The sequence below is a fragment of the Phoenix dactylifera genome, chromosome 9 (assembly GCF_051530095.1).
Source record: "Phoenix dactylifera cultivar Ajwa chromosome 9, Ajwa_hap1_PhDact_Kaust_v1.1, whole genome shotgun sequence".
Taxonomy (NCBI): Eukaryota; Viridiplantae; Streptophyta; class Magnoliopsida; order Arecales; family Arecaceae; genus Phoenix; species Phoenix dactylifera.
In genome coordinates this window covers 610,419-629,822 of record NC_143198.1, presented here as the reverse complement: position 1 = coordinate 629,822, position 19,404 = coordinate 610,419, and the positions used below count along the sequence as shown (strand labels likewise).

At 39.0% G+C, this 19,404-nt stretch overlaps 2 protein-coding genes across 2 annotated transcripts; one reads left to right on the top strand and one right to left on the bottom strand.

Moving 5' to 3' along the window:
* Nucleotides 1–584: 584 nt before the first annotated feature.
* LOC103712088 (putative vesicle-associated membrane protein 726) lies at nt 585–6,037 on the bottom strand. Its single transcript, XM_088703861.2, has 5 exons — nt 5,681–6,037; nt 1,604–1,745; nt 1,376–1,496; nt 1,175–1,237; nt 585–998 (listed from the first exon to the last, which is right to left on the bottom strand). The coding sequence occupies exons 1-5, from the start codon at nt 5,868–5,870 to the stop codon at nt 855–857; spliced, it is 660 nt and encodes a 219-aa protein (XP_088559987.2). The 5' UTR covers nt 5,871–6,037; the 3' UTR covers nt 585–854.
* Nucleotides 6,038–11,987: 5,950 nt separating this feature from the next.
* Nucleotides 11,988–16,537, top strand: LOC103712087 (transcription factor BHLH089). Its single transcript, XM_039117320.3, has 6 exons — nt 11,988–12,466; nt 14,276–14,479; nt 14,767–14,832; nt 15,014–15,082; nt 15,175–15,246; nt 16,072–16,537. The coding sequence occupies exons 1-6, from the start codon at nt 12,203–12,205 to the stop codon at nt 16,201–16,203; spliced, it is 807 nt and encodes a 268-aa protein (XP_038973248.3). The 5' UTR covers nt 11,988–12,202; the 3' UTR covers nt 16,204–16,537.
* The last annotated feature ends 2,867 nt before the right edge of the window (nt 16,538–19,404 follow it).

Below are 19,404 nucleotides of genomic sequence, written 5' to 3'. Positions count from 1 at the left end.
CCATCGCTCGCTATAATAGCATCAGCTTGGAACAGACCGGTGCCTCTTCAGCTTTCTTGGGCTATCAAAAAATGGGTATTTATACATAAAGTGCAACTGTTTAACAGGGTGACAAACTACTCGTACAGGAATCACAAGACAAATCGCTCCAAAGCATACACGACCGTCCAACGATTATCAGACCATTGCTACACTACAATTTCATGGCCCAGATCCAACAAACATCGGCCATTACTCCGAATCATATCACAAAAAGTACACAGGGGGGGGGGGGGGGGGGGGGGGGGGGGGGGGGGTTCAAATGCTCAGGAATTAATTCAAAGTGGACAGATAAGAGTCAAAGAGGAGACAAAGCGAAGGAGAAGAGACAAACTGGAGGAGATGTAAAGAGACTGCTCCACATCTTTTCCATCAATCTACTCTGTTCCAGTTTGACTTACTCAATGATCATGTCCGTCGGAGTCTGGCTTTCATATGCCAGTAACCGACAACCAAGAGATAGCAGCAAATCGTCCATCCCATCAGATCAATACATCATCAATTCACGGGCATCAACAAAATGTCCATACCAAGAAAATAGGGCATAGAAAGAGAACGACTACTCGATATATTAAGAAAGAATAGCACTCAAGGCTATACAGGAATGATATCCAAATTACGAAGTCAATCCGATCCCAGTTCCCAAACAGGCAAGAAAATATTAGAATGAAAATACTCATTCACTAGGGGGAACACTTAACCACAATTCATCAACCAAGCACTAGTTTTTTATGTAGTAGCAAATGATATCACTATACTCAAAAGCACCAGTTTGAGTGGGAGAGGGAGGTGCAGTGATCTCATATCCGCTCATACTAGCATTTGAAGCCATGGCAAATGGACAAAATTATGATGAGGATTAATGCAATGATGATGCCCAAGACGATCAGTTTTATCTTCATGTTCTGAAACCACATCTTCCTTCTCATCTTTGTTCCTTGCTGCCTGAAATCTTGAGCCTGCAAACCCCAAACACAAGAAAACAATTTAATGTTGAACAGCCTTGAGGGAAAAAATAATCACCAAAAAACGAAATTGAATGCAAACCATCCCTGTCCACGAATGGTACTGCCAGAAGCAAATCCAAGAAAACATCCAGATGCCTACTAAGGGTTGGTGAACGTAAGTTACAGACCTGATAGCGAAGGTTTTCAGTTTTGTCGACAAGCAACTCGATTTTCTCCCCACGATCAAGAACCTGAAAAGATGTTCTCAAGGAATTAATTATGCTACTTGTCAAGGAAAAGGAAATTACTGGCAACATTCCATAATTAAGGACAACAAAATCATTAAAATAATCACAAGTTAAACCATTAAAAGAGATACCATGATGTACCTTTTCAATATTTTCCATCATAACTCCTTTAACTTCTGAGACCTGCGCTTTCACTTTCGCCAGTTTGCTTATTTCCTCAGGGTGATCCACACAATACTGCATGTGCTCTTTCAGTTTTGGCCTGAAATTTTAGTGAATATTTTTTTAACGTTAGTCAATGATTTTGCCATCAAAAGAAACATAAAATCACAGCAGTATCTTTGAATGGTTAGGAAGGAAAAAATATACCCAAACTCTCGGTTGAGGCCGTTAGCTGCAGCAGTTGCAGCTTTTCCTCCTCCATATCTTTTGATGAAATCATCCTTAATCCTCTCCAGGAAGGCAATGGGAATTTGTCTGCCGGCTGACTCAACTGCAACTACACAATATGCTGCAATATCCCAGATGGATTTTACCCACTAATAATGAGTGCATAATGGTAAAGAACTTTTATATTCATGTTCTCAGTTTAAATATGCAAAATTCTCCTGACAGATTATCCAGCATAATTAAATAGCACTGTGCTTTTTCGATTTAAAGAAACTATTAAAGCATGAACCGAGACCACAATATATCCTTCATGTAAGGTATGGAAGGACGATAAACCAGCCCATAATACCAAAAGACTATTGTCCACCCACCAAATTTGGATCCATCTATTTGACCAGCCTCAAGAATCACAGCTATTTGGAAGACAAACATTACAAAGCACAAAGAAGCTAAACAGACATAAAGCTAATGCTAAACATGACGCCCAGCAAAGACAAGGTTGAAAGCTATCAAAAGATGGGTCTAAGAGTAGCATCAAGGGTCCTGGAAGCACAAAATCAGATAGCCACAAAATACAATTCAGAAGGGATTTAATCACTTGTAGTACCAAACGGTTAGGCTTACCATTGCTTCTCAGAGTTTACAACCAAAATTCTGCTTAGACTTTCAATGTGCTAAAAGAAATAGTATCATATGCCTCTGCTTCCAAATACCACAGTACCTATAATAAGAAATCATTTACTATTATCACTCTTTCAATAACAGCCTAACCATGTGACTATGCACAGCTTAACCTCAGACCACACACTGTTGCCAATTCTATTGAACAACAAAATTTCCCATACCCTCAACTGAGTGTATCCGACTGTTCTCACTGTCATTACACATCTTGCACTGCAAAAAATAAAATACCACTCAAGACCTACTCTAGTACAACTATGGTTTCTTTATACCGTTATCATTTCCAAAGATTGACCCTTGTTTTGCCAATTTATTTGAAGCAGACTTGTTCATTGTAGTACTAGTTTATGTTCTCCAGGAACCAATCAATCAAACATCACAACTATAAACTTCTAATCCACCCAATCCAGGAAAATACCTAAATGATTTAAAGCCCCAATTGAAGTAATGTACAGTATAAGATACTGAAGTTATTTGAATCTGTAACGGAACAACATGAGCCACAATTATTCTCCAGAAGCACTTCCCAAAGCAATAATTCTTATCATGCCTTGCATAACAAAAAAACAATTGAGATGATTAGAAAAGGAGACCTCCATATACCCAAACTTTTATCAACAACCTTCAAGATCTCAATCACCTACCATGGACATCCAATCATAAAACTCGATACTACCCACAGCTGGCACTGCTAGGCAAACATTACCTATATGAAATAAGGTCATGATACTAAATTTGCTCAATTGTCAACTACCAAACCATTATAAAGGTGTCCTAATCATAAAACCTGATACTACCTGCAGCTGGCACTACCAGGCAAACTTTACCCATACCAAATAAGATCATGATGCTAAATCTGCTCAATTGTCAGCCACCAAGCTAAAGGTGTCCTACTGGTCTCCAGTTTAACTTCCAAATACCGAGAGAAAAGTTGCTCTTGACAACAAAGAATTATTCCTAAATGGCATCAGTTTAGAACTTGGTGCACAGACATCAATACATATCAATTTGTGGAGGGAACAACAACTGATTATTCTTTTTCTGCACAAAAATATCATGACATTGGGCATACCATGTAATACACGCTAGAAGATATGGGCAAGAAAATATAAGGGCCAGCATATTCTTCTGGGTGATGGCTTTGTCATATTTGCTCTCTTTGATGGATATAATGATTTTTCTTTAATCATGTTAGTGTTTTGGAGTGAAAATAAAATGCAACTATCATCTTTTAAATTACACAACATATACTCCCCCAAGAAAGTAGAATAAAGGCCCAACATCAATTACAGAATTTATGATCTGCTAGGAAGAAGGCAATATAAGAAACTATACAAGAAAGACCACTGATAACAATGAAGAAGAAAAAGCTTACTGACCATTTTATACAGAAAAATGCACATGCATGATATGATGTGAAACAAAAGAGAATATAAGGTCAACTGGAAACACAACAGTGTAATTTACAACTGAACTCATCTTCCAGCAAAAAAACCAGTCATACTTCATCCGACCAAACTATAATGCTTATTAAAGAGAGAAATTTACAGGGCTTAAATGATGTAGCACAGAATTAAACAGTTCTATTTCTAAGATGACAACATGATCCAGGAAAATAACCCAATGCAGGTGCTGAATATAGTGAACATAGCATATGCAATAATATACAGATATTAACTACCTCCACGTGCAAAAAGAAATGCGTATAGATAACATGATAACATTAGCAGCTCAGGAATTAACCATTAAGTCATGAAAGACATTCTAAAAAGTCCCAAGCAATTGACTATGACCTCTTCGTATGTCATAACAGGAAGATCGTCCAAATCTTGCATTTCATGCTTTTGCAGCATGGATTCAGCCAAAAAAATATCATAAACAATATAAAAACTGATGTCTACATTTTTCAAAAAATCCAGAGCCTTCAGCTCAGTATGTGTAAGTACATCCATGGACCTATAATTTTTCCAGCATTGTGCCAGCTAGTTTGTAAATGAAATCAATGAACTCTTCATCCATAACAGTGGAGTTGCTTGATTGGCAGGAAGATTTTTAAAAAATGCACATGCAAGAACTGCAGTCTTTCAGCCATCAAAAATAGAAAGCTTTTAACCATGATCTTATTCCTTCGAGTAAGCTGTTTCATAAAGTACAAGAAAACTCCCCAACAGGAACTGTGTCGTGCTTTTCGTTTAAAAGACATGCTTTTGCCTTAGCTTGCAAACCTTCTAACAATGTATATAAACTCAAACATGTGATTGGCGATATGGATAGATCAAAATCTTCTAGTACTTCAATTTTTAGGTGAGCCTCAAACTGATGTCAACAATATGAATTGGCGGTGAATCTCTATCCAAGGCAACATCTTTCATTAGAGTACTAACATTTAATGTACAGGATCCAGCCAAAGGATAGGAGCTTCAAAAATTAGAAAAGATGAAGGGGAAGAAAAACTCCAGCAAGAATCTCCATCACAGGCCAACACAAATCTCTGCACAGAAGGAATCTGGGCTTCTTACTGCAGTTTCGAATTTCAAATTTGAAGCAAAGAAATTGGTGGATGGGGACTAAGCCACCCAAAACCCTGCATAGTTCAACCCTCACGACCACATATGAAATCCGCACACTGAATTAGCAAACTTATCGCCAAAGTGCACCGATAAGTTTAAGAATTATTTACTGATTCACAGTAACACAAAGTGACAGAACCAAGTATTGACTAGATCTTCGAAAAATAAAAGTACGCACTCAGAAAATTATATACAATTATGGCCAAAAACTACCAGAATGAAAATTCTTCTCATATAAAATGGCATGACCAAATCAAGTAGGATGCAGTAAAAGTTCCATCCAAGCTTCTTTCTTTCAACTATCTAGATCTTCCAACTCCTTGCAATTAAATCTGCACTACTGTTACTTTATCAATACCGAGAAGAAAGAGATAAGGTGGTAAGCATAAATTATACTTACCACTTCTCTCCCAATCAGGCAAATTTTTAGATCCAGCAAAACCATAAGAACAATCTAAAACACGCAAACATAACTAGAAAAGCCACATGCTGGTTCTTCTCCTCTTTATGCTCAGCCAGAATAACAGGAATCAAAACAAATCATCTCGACATTGATCATGAAGCAAGGATTCTAGAGAACAGATAGAGCAACCAAATCTAGCCATAGTTACCAACACATACCTAAAAGAAAACCTAGCATCGCCAAACCCAAAACCTACCATCGCCAAACCCTAGAATCGAACACGAATCAACTAAACAACCAAAATATCACTACAACACCACGAATCGGAAGCAAATCAGAAAGAATTCCACCAAGAAAGTAATCAATAAAGGCGAAATCGAAGGAAGGCGATCGGGGGCTCACTGTATCCTTCCTCGACGAGGTAGTTGAAGGTGTGGCCGTCACAGTTGTAGGTGAACTTGTTGTTGCTCGCCGGGAGCTTCTGTAGGCATTGGGAGGCGATGCTGGTGAAGTTCCCCGTGAATTCCGTGTACTCCGCCAGGATCACCGTCCCCCGGGCCACGAAGCCATAGATCAGCGACTGCTGCCCCATCTCCCCCCTCCTAAAACACTAGCCCTAACCCTAGATCTATCGGCGCCGAGGAGGATAAAAGTAGAACGAAAGCGATGGGAGGCTTCCTCTCGGAGAGAAAGAGAGGGGGGTTTCTCCTCTTTTTCTCCTCTCTCTCTCTCTCTCTCACGGGAAATGATAGGGGGAACAACGAGCGCTAGAACTGGCTTTATTTATATATTTTATTATCTTATTTCATACGTTTTGACGCGTTTTACGTAAAACGGAAAAGTACACCGTCGAAACGGGGGTAGTTCTATATACACCCCCCCTATTGCTCAGGACACCCCCAAAAACCAAAAAGAAAATACCCAAACTAACCTTTAGTGTAATTACCATATTGCCCTTAAAATTTTCTCATACACCCCCCTTCCTCCTCCTCCGTTTCGTTTTGAAAAGAAAAAAAAAAACACCCCTCAAACCCCCCTTAAACCCCTCGATCCATTTACATCGTTTAGGCGATCTTTGAAGGAGATTTAAGCCCCATTCGAAGCATGGACAAGCAACTAGTGATTTGGGACGAAGAATCGGCCGCAAAGGTACGTGTTCCACCTTGTTTTGAAATTTTTTTTTTTTCACGGTTCGTGCTCCGTTCGGCACTGGATCGCCGAACAAAAGGCTTCTGTTCGGCTGAACAGTGCCGAACAGAAGCCTTCTGTTCGGCAACCCTCAACCGAACAGATCTGTTCGGCTGCACAGTGCCGAACAGAAGGCTTCTGTCCGGCACTGTTCAGCCGAACAGAAGCCTTTTGTTCGGCGATCCAGTGCCGAACGGAGCACGAACCGTGAAAAAAAAAATTTCGGGAGAAGCCGGCAAGGTGGTTCCGGGAGAAGCCGGCGAGGTGGTCGGAGATCGGGAGAATGCCGGCGACGAAAGGGAGAAGGGGGAACGGGGGGGTTTTGGGCGTTGGCGAGGTGTTTTGGAGGGGAAGAGCGGGGTGGGGGGGGTTTGGGGGGTGTAGAGAGCAATTTAGGTGAGGGGGTGGGGAGGGTGGGGGGTAATTTAGGAATTTTTAATTTTTTAGGGGTGTCCTTAGCAAATGGGGGGGGTGTAGAGAGTATTTAATTTTTTTTTAATTTTTGGGGGGTGTCCTGAGCAATAGGGGGGGTGTATATATAACCACCCTCGAAACGGAAGCGAGATCTGTTTCGATTTACATGAACGCCCCTGCCCTTTATCATAATTCCGAAATTGCCATTGCCTGCTCTCACGCTGATTACCCGAGTGCCCTCTTATGTCTGTTAATTGACGAAATTGCCGCTGTGCTCTGGATATCAAGGCGGCAGATTAAATTCGAATGGAAAAATCGCGATTGCTCGCTTGGTCTGGTGGGTGGCAATATTGTAGTTATAATGCAAATGAGTGGCTTCTGTTTAGGGAAGGTATGGGTCTTAGTTTTGATCGGTGGCATGCAAACACGGCCGACTGTTTGTCGCGTTTGTACAAAGACACGTCGCCGCCGTCGCCGCCGTACCTTTCCAAGTAATGCTATGTGGAAGCCTTTGCGATACACCCGATGGGGCTCTGCCACGTGGCAAGAAGGACTTTGAAATTTGTACTAATGAGCGGATGAACGGTGATTTATGATTTGCCGAACAAGCATCATAACAGACGGACCCAGATACAGGGAAACTTCGTGTGCGCCATCAGGTGCCCCCAATAAGTTCTTCATCACTTTTCCTTTCTTTCCTTTTTTTATTTTCTTTGATTCCTAAAAAGAATAGACACCTAATTTCCGATCTCCTCCTTCGTCGCTAAGAATGCGATATTCGTTTTCGAAATTCCAAATTAGTGCTCTCATTCGCCGGGCCAATATTATGTCTGGACCGTTCACCTAATCGTGTGACGTGGTCGCAAACAGCAAACACTTTTTTCGGGCTAATAGTCATTTGCCACATAGCTGCATGGTCGAAGCGGAAGCAGGTGGGGAGGAGTTGTCCGTGCCGTGTGGGAGTGGGTCCCACAACCCCGGATAAGGACGTTGGACCAGCGGCGTTACGTTTTACCGTCGGACGACACGCTATCTTTATCCCTTGCTTCTCCTGGACGGGGGAGATGAGAACGAGCCAAAACCAAGTAATTCCGGGGCGGTTTGACAAACCGGTCTGGTCAAATTGCACGAGCCATAACTCAATTTATTTGATTTCGTAAACCATTCGGCCATCCATTGGAATTGGAATGGGTCTTAACCAATAGATGATACGGTCAAAGTGAGGAATAATGGTTGAATTCCCTGGTGCTTTCCATGGTTGGTCCCATCTTGGCTGGCGTTTTGAGAATGGTAAGGTGCCCACATCGAAGAGTTTGAAGGCTTGCTTACTTTGGTGGCTAACTCCACATGATGAAGGGAACTGTTCCTTTTTATTATTTGTTAAAAAAATCAAGATTGAATTATTCTTGACAAGGTCTATTTTCTCTTGGTGCCGAACTAAACAACAATTTCATCCTCCATTGATATGTAATTTGCTTTTTACCCCTCGTTCATCAAATCGATAACCTTGCAAAAGTAAATACTAAAATAAGCAATCTAATGGCGTATTCACAATCACTGGCCAAATTTAGCTTCTTTTCGTGTTGCTTTTATACCTTCCTGCATATTTATCAACAACGTTGGGAAACAAAGCCTGCAGCGTGCAACTACGAACACAAATTAATCTACCTCTATTATATTTTACTGCATAATGTAGTCCAAAGGATGTTATTGTTTTAACTAGGAGCACCACCTTCTTTACTTGGTTCATCTCCAATAATCGATCTATTGATCCTTGCCACTGTTGTTTGTTGATTTTTTGATGGAATAATACTCAATATGTTCTCAACAACGGTAGAACTCAAACTTACCCCCTTTCATCAGCACACTGATTTCATGTACGTGAATTAAAAATGGTTTCACATTTAGGTATTGTTGAGAAAACAATATATTGAATGCTACTTGGCAGATGATAGAAACTCCATTTGCATCGTATTATAGTATAAAGTTGTGTTATATTTTTTCAACAATCATTGTGAAGGCTTGGGCTCGGTTCACTTGACCAGCCCAAGCTCAGCCCAAAAAGGGTTGACTGTGTGTTTACAGTGCGTGGCCAGCCAATGATAGGAGTCTTCCTCCTCTCTGGCGATTTTGGCCGAATATAGGAGTCATAGGGTCATCGGGTACCCTATGGCTCCTCCATAAAAGGTACCCCCTCTCTTCTATAGCCCTTCACCAATGATGATCGCATCTCCTTCTCTCTCTTTTCTCCCTCCGAAATTGCAGCATCCTATTACTATGCCCATAGAAAATCCTATCATCATGAAAGAACCCCTAATTTGGCACAACATTCACTATCCTCATTCTAGAAAAATGCATATATTAAATAACTGTCTCAAAGAAAACAACTCAGAAACAAGAAACGAAAAGGAATTCATACCCCCCCTTGATGCTGCTGCCACCGTCCTCCTCCGTGGATGACATGGAAACATTGGCCCCAATTGAGTCCATGTCCTATAATTTATTGATCGAGTCACTTAGACTTGACCCATCTGGAACCGATGTGCGCCCAGTCAAGTCTTCTCTTATTATTTTAATTCTATCAAAATCATCAAATAAAAATTAATTTTATTTTTAATATTTTTAAATAGGGTTAACAGATTTGCCTAGTAACATTTGAAGATCTAAGGTGAAAGAGGTAAGTAAATCTTGCACTCTTTATTAATTTTGAAATTATCATATTTTTTATTTATATGGTTTGCTAATGAAGATATTATTTTCTTTTAAAAAATTATGGATTAGCACATGTATTATGAAAATCATGCTTTATTATGAAAAATAGTTTCATAAATATTTTTAATAAAAATAGCTTATTTATAAGATATAAATTTAATCATGCTATTTAGTGTTTATCATCTATTTATGCGTATACTTTAAGAATATATATATATATACACATTCTTAAAGCTCTTAGATCACTATGTAAAACTTTTTAGACTTGGGGAAGATCGACACTCGGAACTAGCATCCATATGAAACACGACCCTGCCAATCTAATTTGCCTTTCAACCGGAACAGTAAAAGTTTTTTTGTTTGAATAATTTTTCTAAATTAGAAGTTTTTTTAGTATAGGAAATATACTATTAACAAATTATGAATTGTGGATACATATATACCCAAACTCGTCGCCCTCTCTAGGGCAACCTCTGCCTGCCTCCTAAAATGAGCTGTACCGAGAGAGAGGATGTGTATCCAGTTCTTTTTTGTGAGCCTTATTCCTCTAGGCCAATCACAAGCAGAGGTACCAAAACTCTGAATACAGCCCCTTTTCTAGGAGACCTCCTCTGCTTGCTAGAATGCAGCGGATATAAAGTTGGCATACGAAACATGAAGCTTTGTCGATTATGAAATATTACCCTATTACAGGTATAAACTGATCGTAGCATAAAAATCTATGAGTAATATTTTGAACTATAATATAGCTAAATGGCGGAAAAATGATTATGAATTTATTTGTAAAATAAACTTAAAACCATATTTAAGAAATATTGATGATTTGTTCGTGCATTATTTACTTTATGACTTGCTTTAATATATTATATTATAAAATATTTTATTTTTACAATATTTGGTATTTTCTTTAAATGATGTATTGACATAAAAACTTATGCTTGTTTCAGTAAGGTAGTGTAAGATTTATTTACTAAACTATGTCACTCACATATCTGTATTTTTATTTTTTTTTGATGAATAGGATCAATAAGGATGAAGTATGGTCCAAGCTTGAAGTTTGCACAGTCAAGCTTGGCGATTTGTAGAATTTTAGTTCTTTAGTTGGTTATGAATTTGTAGCTTAATAATTTTCTAAATTTCGAGAATTATGGGTTTGGTATTTATATTTGGATTTAGTCACTTTGAACTAGTATTTTTTAGTTTTATTTAATGGATGGTGAAATTGGACTTTTATTTATTATATTTTGTTTGAAATGGATTTGAAAGCTAAATGTAGTGGTTGACTTTGTGTTATCGTAGGTTGTATTCCTCGGTATCATGGACGTATTATGCCTCGAATTTGGGACGTGACATTCATTCACGAAAATACCATAATGCAACAAGATGTTTGCATATGAAAAAATTATGGCGCGGGCCCCAGCATGACCATGCATGCCACTAATGCCCAAGGTGTCTTGTTGTGGGCTAATCACTGAGACAAGCACAGAATGAATGGAACCCATGCTAACACGTCATAGTGATTGGTAGCATGCACCAGCGTGGCCGTGCATGCACCGGCGTGCAATAATTTCTCTTATGCACCAGCTCTGTATTTCAACTTTATAAAAATATGTTTTTTAAAAAAGTACAATCTTCTCAACTCTTTCCCTCACATTCACACAAGGATAAAATTCAATACAACACATCCTTGCAACGTTTCTAACCCTCCAAAATCCCAATAAATTGGCATTTTATCAACGACTTAATTGACATATTTTTATTTTTAGTTGCAAAAGGAGAAACAAGATAAGCAAATGTACTAAAAAAATTCAAATGCATTCTCAAAATACTTGAATTACAAATCCTAAAAGGTAAAATCATTTAGACAAATAGTTCATCAAAAAATACTTCTTTCTGTTAGTTAATTACCTTTGTTGCACCATCCAGAATACTTTTCATAATTATTATTCTTCTTCTATTTTTGCCAGTGGAGTGGCGGTATCCGGACCCCCGTGTGAACATGTACAATGCATGCACATTTTTTTTTATTAAAAATACGCCCACGCTCCAATCCGGTTCATCGCCATGCGTTTTCCAAATCCGACCGCATGCGTGCAAATCGTGCAACGCGGATCTTCACCTCGGATTCCGCGGTCGGTGAAATCCTCCGCGCCCCATTGAATTCTCTTTTTTATATATATATATATATATATATATATCGTTTTTCCCTTGCTCCCCCTCGCCATGGAAAGAGGGGAAAAAAGAGCAAACTATACGAACTCAAAACGGCGAGCCGGAAGACTCAACCCCACCGTCCCGACACCGTCCCGACACTGCCGACTTCTATCCGCTCGCCCTCCCAAGCCGGCGCTCGCGCTGAACCATTTATTTATTCACCCACTTTAACGCACCACGCGGAAGTCATCCAAAGATAACGGCAATAATTAGTAATAAAAAGAAACCAAGACAAAACCCCACTCACTCTCTCTCTCTCGAGTTAGCGAGCAGTGTCACTCCTCTTGGCTTTGTGGGGGCACAGATCTGAGCCCATTTTTTCCCTGGAATGCTCCTATAGAGGTGAATTTCGGGCGATGTGAAGCGGGATCGAGAGGGTTACGGGGGATTGTAGCCATGGATCCGCCTTCGCTAGTGTCGCAGGCGCCGCTGCCGGAGGTTTGGCAGTTCCCGAAGGTCGGAGTACCGCCGGGGGGGCCGAGGGTTGGACGAATGGTGCCGGGACCGGAGGCCTCTGCGGTGGGGAACCGGGATGGGTCGCTGGATGATTCGACGGTCACCGAGCAGAGCGGCGGGAGCCGGGGGAGGAGGAAGCGGAGGGATTCCGCTTCCGAGGATGAGTCGTCCAAGCTCGTCTCCACCAGCAGCGGCAATGACCTGGTAATTATATGTTTCTGTTTGGTTCTTGGAGTAATTGACGTGTTCTGGAGGTTACGAATTGCTGGGGAGTTAAATAGCTTGAATTGATTCTGTGATCTGTAAGCCATTCATAAGAATTTGAGATCCGGAATGGCTGTTGAGGGGATATTTTTTTTTTTGGGAGTAATGTCGGGGTAGGGGACCGCAACGTTGGATTTTTAGAGGGTTATGAGTGCCATTCTCCCCTCCCCACACCCCCCCCCCCCCCTCTTTTTTTTCTTTTCTAAATTGAACATTTTATGGTATCGTGCGGCTATGACTGATTGATCTGTGTTGGATAGTGATAATTTTCTTATTTATTTAATGATTTCATAGATAAAATTTCTTGGCTGTTCTTGTTGGATTATGACATTTGGTGGTGTGGTACCTGAACTTTATTTTGAATCAGGCTGCACCAGTCTTTCTCATTGTACAAATTAACACTTATTTTTATCTTGTTGACAGCTAATACAGTTATCTTCTGTATTCGGATGTTTCCTTGGCTTTGAAGGTGCCTTTATTTAAAGACCTCATTGTTATTGCTCTGATATATAGATTCATCATTCTTTTTGAAGAATCTATGACATATAATCCCATGACTAATTCAGCCAATGTAATTGGGTATACTGTAAAAGGAAATGAACATAAAATCATATTATTCTAGTTATTCTAGTTAGCATCTCTGACGTCTGATCATTTTGACATCTGTGTGACGTGTTTTTTGTTTTCCTTCATATTGAAAATGGAGGTTACGTAACTCCCTTTTTTTTTTGTTCTGTGAGTAGAAAGTACAAAAATGCATTCCATATGATTGTTTAGTTTAAATGACTCCAAATGGTGCTAAATAATACCAAAAGATGAAAGTATGCAGCATAGAGTGTTTTTTTGTATGTGTTATCACTAGCGAGATTATCTAGTATATGTTATCTGTGAATACATATATCTACGAGGTTTTGTTTTATCTATTGAGGTCCTATATGGCATTTATAAGCCTAACTGCAGACTCATACTTCTAGTGGCAGACAGTGGCCACTCATGGAAGTTCTGAATCTAGTGCAAGTGAGATGCAGTTAGTGAAGGAACTCCTCTTGGTAAAGCCATCCCAGGGCGGAAGATTAGACACAACACTTGCAAGAGATGACCCTTCAAATTAGAGAAAACCTTATTGATATTACTGTCAATGGTTGTATTTTTTATCATGGGTCCTGAGGAGAAACCCTTAACCTAAACCTGACCTAAACTCGGTCAAGTTCCAATGAGCAGAGGTGAACCCAAGTTGATGACTAAATACCTCTACCCGCACCAATTATTTCAAGCAGGTTTATCATGGGTCATATTGTCAGTCCTGTGATTGGCCTAAGGCAAGCCAATTAACTTATCCTCATCTATGCCTTTAGCAACCTTATTTATTAAGTGGAACAATTATTATATATGCTTTCGTGATTGGTTGCATCAACAAACTCAGTATAGTGTACTTAAATAATAGTACACTAGGAAGCTAGCCAGGTCTATCCATCTAAAATGTAGACCTCTCTCATCCCAATGCCTCCTAAATTTGTGTCTAAGTTCTCATATGTGGGTTTGGACAATTAAATTATTTGTTTTTAGGGATTTCGGGACTATGTTATATATTTGCAATACTTGGAGACTACAACTATTTGGGAAATGAACATCAGAAGTAGTGTTTCCTAGGGCTGAATATATTTCTGGCATAATGGGTGATTTGGGTTGAGTTGTCAGTTTGGTCAGCTCTGTGCTTTTGATGTTAATTTAATTCTTAATATGGTACAGACTGATTCTGAAGTTAAACGTCCCGAGATCATGAAATCTACTAATGAAACTGGCAATTTAAAAATGGAGGCTGAGGCAAGTTCAGGCATATGCAAGAAGACTGTGGATCAAAATCCTCCACCCCCTGAGCCATCCAAACAAGATTATATCCATGTGAGAGCAAGAAGGGGTCAAGCAACTGATAGCCACAGCCTTGCAGAGAGAGTAAGCATGTCTCTAATTATTATAAACTTACAAACTTTTTTTTCTTCTTTTTGCTAAATTTTTACATTTTGACTAGCATACCTATTCAAAGTTTAATCTACTCTTTAACAGGATTATAGGAATCATAGAGAGATGATACAATTCACTCACCATACTATTTCTATATGTTCATGCATACTCTATCAAACATTGCTCACATGATAATAAATATAGGACTCTTAGGTGTTAGTTGCCATTAGATCAGGACGTGAGCCATCTTACTAATTGAAATCTGTTTATTATCCCAGGCAAGGAGAGAAAAAATAAGTGAAAGAATGAAGATCCTCCAAGATCTGGTCCCTGGATGTAATAAGGTGGTTACTAATGTCATAATTCCATATTATGGTGCTCAAGTATATGTTACAGGGTTGTATGTGGTTATGTTGTGGAAATTGTTCCTGACTACAACATATTCATGACTTTAGTTTTCTCTCTCTATCAGAGTTAGCTTTTGCTAATGTTAACTTGTGCTTATAGAATTGTTCCTGCAAGCAGGTAATTGGCAAAGCATCAGTCCTTGATGAGATTATTAATTACATCCAGGCATTACAGCGTCAGGTTGAGGTATGCATCTTTCCATCATTTGACATTCTTGGTTCCTGTACACTTTCCATTATTTTTTAAGTAAGGAGCTACATATATACTGGATTTTGCAGTTTCTATCAATGAAGCTTGAAGCTGTTAATTCCCGCTTGAACACTGGCATTGAAGGGTTCCCCGCTAAAGATGTAAGTTCCGGGCAAATATATATCAGGCAATTTCATCTTACTATCCGTATATGTATCAAGAATATATCTTTCTGGCAGTTTGAGAATCATATCGGGATAATCTTGGGTTGTAGAAATTGCACCAACAATTACTTATGCTTTCATCAGGCAAATATCTAATAGTTCTATTCACTTTTCTTGGTTATACTATTAAGGCGTTGATTATAGGTATTTTCATTTGTTACTAACAATATTATGTATTTTCTTAAAGAAATGGATCCGAATGCATATGCTTCTTTTGATTTCTGTCCTTCCTATGCATAAACAATGCAGCCCTTTACTCTCTGAATAGTCTGGGTACAGTCTTGGAGGACCGTCACTCTTTGGCTAGGGATGTACATGAGATTTGTGCCAGATGGATCTCTGCAATGGGCCTGCTTATTGGCTGGCTATCGACTTCCTGTAATATTTTCACATGGGACATGGGCGGGGCATGGTGCTGTGTATGCAGGTTCTAGACTGCCAAGACTGTGTCTCAAAGGCCATGTGTACTATACCAATGTCCAGAATGTTTTTCCCCTTGCTGTGCGGTGATGCCACAGCCTTTAATAGACCACATACCCTGCAAAAATGGAATTATTCTACAGCATATTTATTAGATTTTTTATATTTTGAATTTAGGGGTGAAGTTACTGATATATCACCGAAGCATTACATACAAAAAATTGTTGATTCCTTGTCATGTTGTCCTTTTAGCTTAAATACAAATGAAATTCCTTTTGATTTGCAACATTGCATTGGTTTGAAATCATGAGATGAGGCTGACATGCTGCTTTTATTTAACAGTTTGGTGCTCAGACATATGATACAACTTCTAGTTTGGCATTCAACACACAGCCAGCAAGAGAGTATGGGCAGGGTTCAGCAACAGAATGGCTTCATATGCAGGTTGGTGGTGCGTTTGAAAGAGTGACGTAATTGCAACAAATCCTCTTTCACGGGTAATAAAAGCACATTACCAGGATGGATCCAGGCTGTTATTGTAGGCAATTTATCTTCAGATCAACTAAGTTATCAAGTATGTTCCAAATTTTATTTTATTTCCTGTTTGGAGCCGTTCTGTTGATAGGGTCATGAACAGGAAAAAAAAAAGTTGGATAGTCTCCATTTTCTAGCATTGGGCAAGATCAAGTTATTTCCTTTCACGTGTTCTATGGGACTTTGTGTGTTCCAGTGTATCAGTGAACATATCAGACTAAAACTGTGTTGCTATACTTCATGACATAGCTAAGGAATTAATGTTGTTCCAGAATTTCTTAGTTAGATTCCTGTAGTGTTAGTATGGTATGCTTTCAAGACGCAATACCAAGACATTAGGGCAAAGTATACAGCCTCAATCTTCATGCTTCTTTGCCCCCACAACTTTGCATGAAATATTTCCATGCTTTGAGATGACAACTTATTGTTTACACTTTAAGCAGAATGGATTACTTTAAGTCATATTGTATGGCTACATATTTTTGTTGGTATTGGTGGTCTCACTGATTTCTTTCTTTCTTTCTTTCTTTCTTCTGTTGGTTCGGCAATAGAATTTTTCAAAAAATTCTGCTTGTTGATCACCAGTTTTTAGGTTATTGGAGGTTATGTATTTCATTTTTGGCTTCATATCCTCAGCAAATGTTATTTACTGTGCTTGAAAAACTTTACCACAACCATAACTATCAAGAATTTTTCCATTTAGATGTGTTGGAATCTCACATTTTTTCTGACTATTCCTATCAAGAGCTATTTCCATTAAGATCCTCTCCTTACCTCTGCACACAAATCTGAGCTCCTTTACCTTCCCAAGGCCTCAGCACCTCAGCACATGATAAAACACCATCTGAAGCAACTCTTCATTTAAATATCGTGCTGGCTCATTTGTTACTATTGCACAATTCTTTTTAAGTTTCTTATTGTAGGACTTCTGCAGACTACTGTTTGTAGTTTCTGCAAGGTGGTTGAATTTCTATTTTTATGGGGCCAGATGAATAAATCCTTGTCTGCCACTGTATCCACTCAAAGGCGGGCGCGAAGTGCAATACAGATCTATAGTTTTTCATCTTAAAGAAGTTGCAAATGATATATTTTCTTGACTTGATACCCACTTATTAATAAGAGGCAGGCCCTGTTCATTCATAAGAGGTAGCCCCTGCCAGCTTTTGAAACCATGATCTGGATACAGACCCCACTGCTTCCACGCCAGGTATTGGGTTCCAATGTGGTTACCAAAGCATGCTGTGATCCAAAAGATTGTCCATGCTGGTTGGTGCCAAGACTTAAGTGGAAAGAGTGCAGGGCTGGCATTAGGATGACGGCCAACCGTGGAAGCAGAGAATCTATGAATGAATCATGCTTTTATCAGTGAAGAGGATCTCATGATGCTGACCTAAAATAGATAAACTGAGATGTCTTGAATTGTTCATAGTTACATAAGCCAATCCGAATCGTGCAGTTCAGATGTATAGAAGTATGTTGTGCCCAATTTGGTTCCAACTGATTCAGCCTTCGAACTGAATTGATCCTCTGGGTTGAAGCATTCAACTTTTTGTTTGCTAATCCTGATCGAGAACAAAGTATAATATGACAACAACTACTCCATGTAAATTACTGGCATGCCTCCTTGGACTAATTATTCAAATTTTCAGAGTATTGGAGAATGCTAGGGTGCTATATTTTATAAGCCCCAGTATTTTGCTACACCGCTATCTTTCCCATCCTATTAGCCAGTGATTGCCTCTCAACTCCGTATGAGTTTCACGGGTCCGCTTGTTATCGACCGGTACTGAAAGTTTATCTGACGTTGAAATGAAGTGCAGCTGTACTGCATCTGCCGTGTCTCTTGATAATTCTGATATTATCAAACTTCCTCTGGTCTGTGCACTCAGAGGCCAAGAAGCCACACTCAGTGGTTGGAATTTACAGCAGTTTGTTGTGATATATTGTAGGTAAAGTTAATGACTTTTATCTTATGCTCAGATGGTTTGTTAATGGACTTGCTGAAATATTAAATGTTAGGCTGCCGTAAGCCCTGTAAAGAGATCTAAAAGAAAAATATTATGGATGCAAAACAAACTTAATTTTTAAGGTGCTCGGAGAAAAATGTAATCCAGGGAGGGGATCGTCAACTTATTCCTACATGCTTGATCTTTTCCTTTTAAAAAATATCATGTTATAATTCTCTAATCAGGATACACCTATGTCGCCACATTTATGTGTGAGTTATACTCTTGCCATTACCTCACATGTTTATCTTGATGATTAAAGGAATTTGTGTTCTAAATAGGTCAAGAGGTCTCTTTGTACCCATCCTTAGACTTAATTATACAAAATAACCAACAAATATCCCACCTGATCCTATGATGCTCTTATAGTATAGAATGTTTAAAAAGTTTAGCTCCACCATCCACCCAAGACTAAGTACTTTCGAAGAGTAGAAAAAGTTATAATCAGTATATAACATTAATCCTCTTCTCCCACTCCTTCTTTTTCTAATCATAACCACAAATTCGACATCTAGAAACATTTTAGCAGAAAAAGAATGTAGATGCAGAACGACATCTAGAAACATTTTAGCAGAAAAAGAATGTAGATGCAGAAGATGTAGAATATCCATTATTTTCCAAACAAAATTATTGTATTAAATATTAAAATAAAAATATAATAGCAAAAATATAAAATTATTAATATATAATAGAAAATTTAAGTACAAAAGAGTTAAAAATAGAATAGAAATAGTAAATTGGTACCACCACCATCACTATCACTGCAAACAACAATAGACCAATTTGCCACCTATGATTTTTTTTATTTTCATGTATATATTGTAGATGGATTGTAGAATGATTTTGCAAATTTTGACCTAACCTATTAAGATCTTGACAATTTGATGCACAGATTTATCTCTTCAAGAACTTGAGGAGCAAGAAGCGTACCAGACTGCTGTAATCTAGCGCTAAAAACGCGGCCCTTGTCCTGACCACCGACTTTCTACTGAAAGGAGTTATTACGACCACCTCCCCTAAAATATACAGCGGCATGGAGTTCACTCACCGAAATTCCCAAATTACCCTTACCCCCAAACCTTCCCCCAACCCCAAGCCCCCCTTTCCCCTCTAAATGGGCTCCGGTTCTCCACCA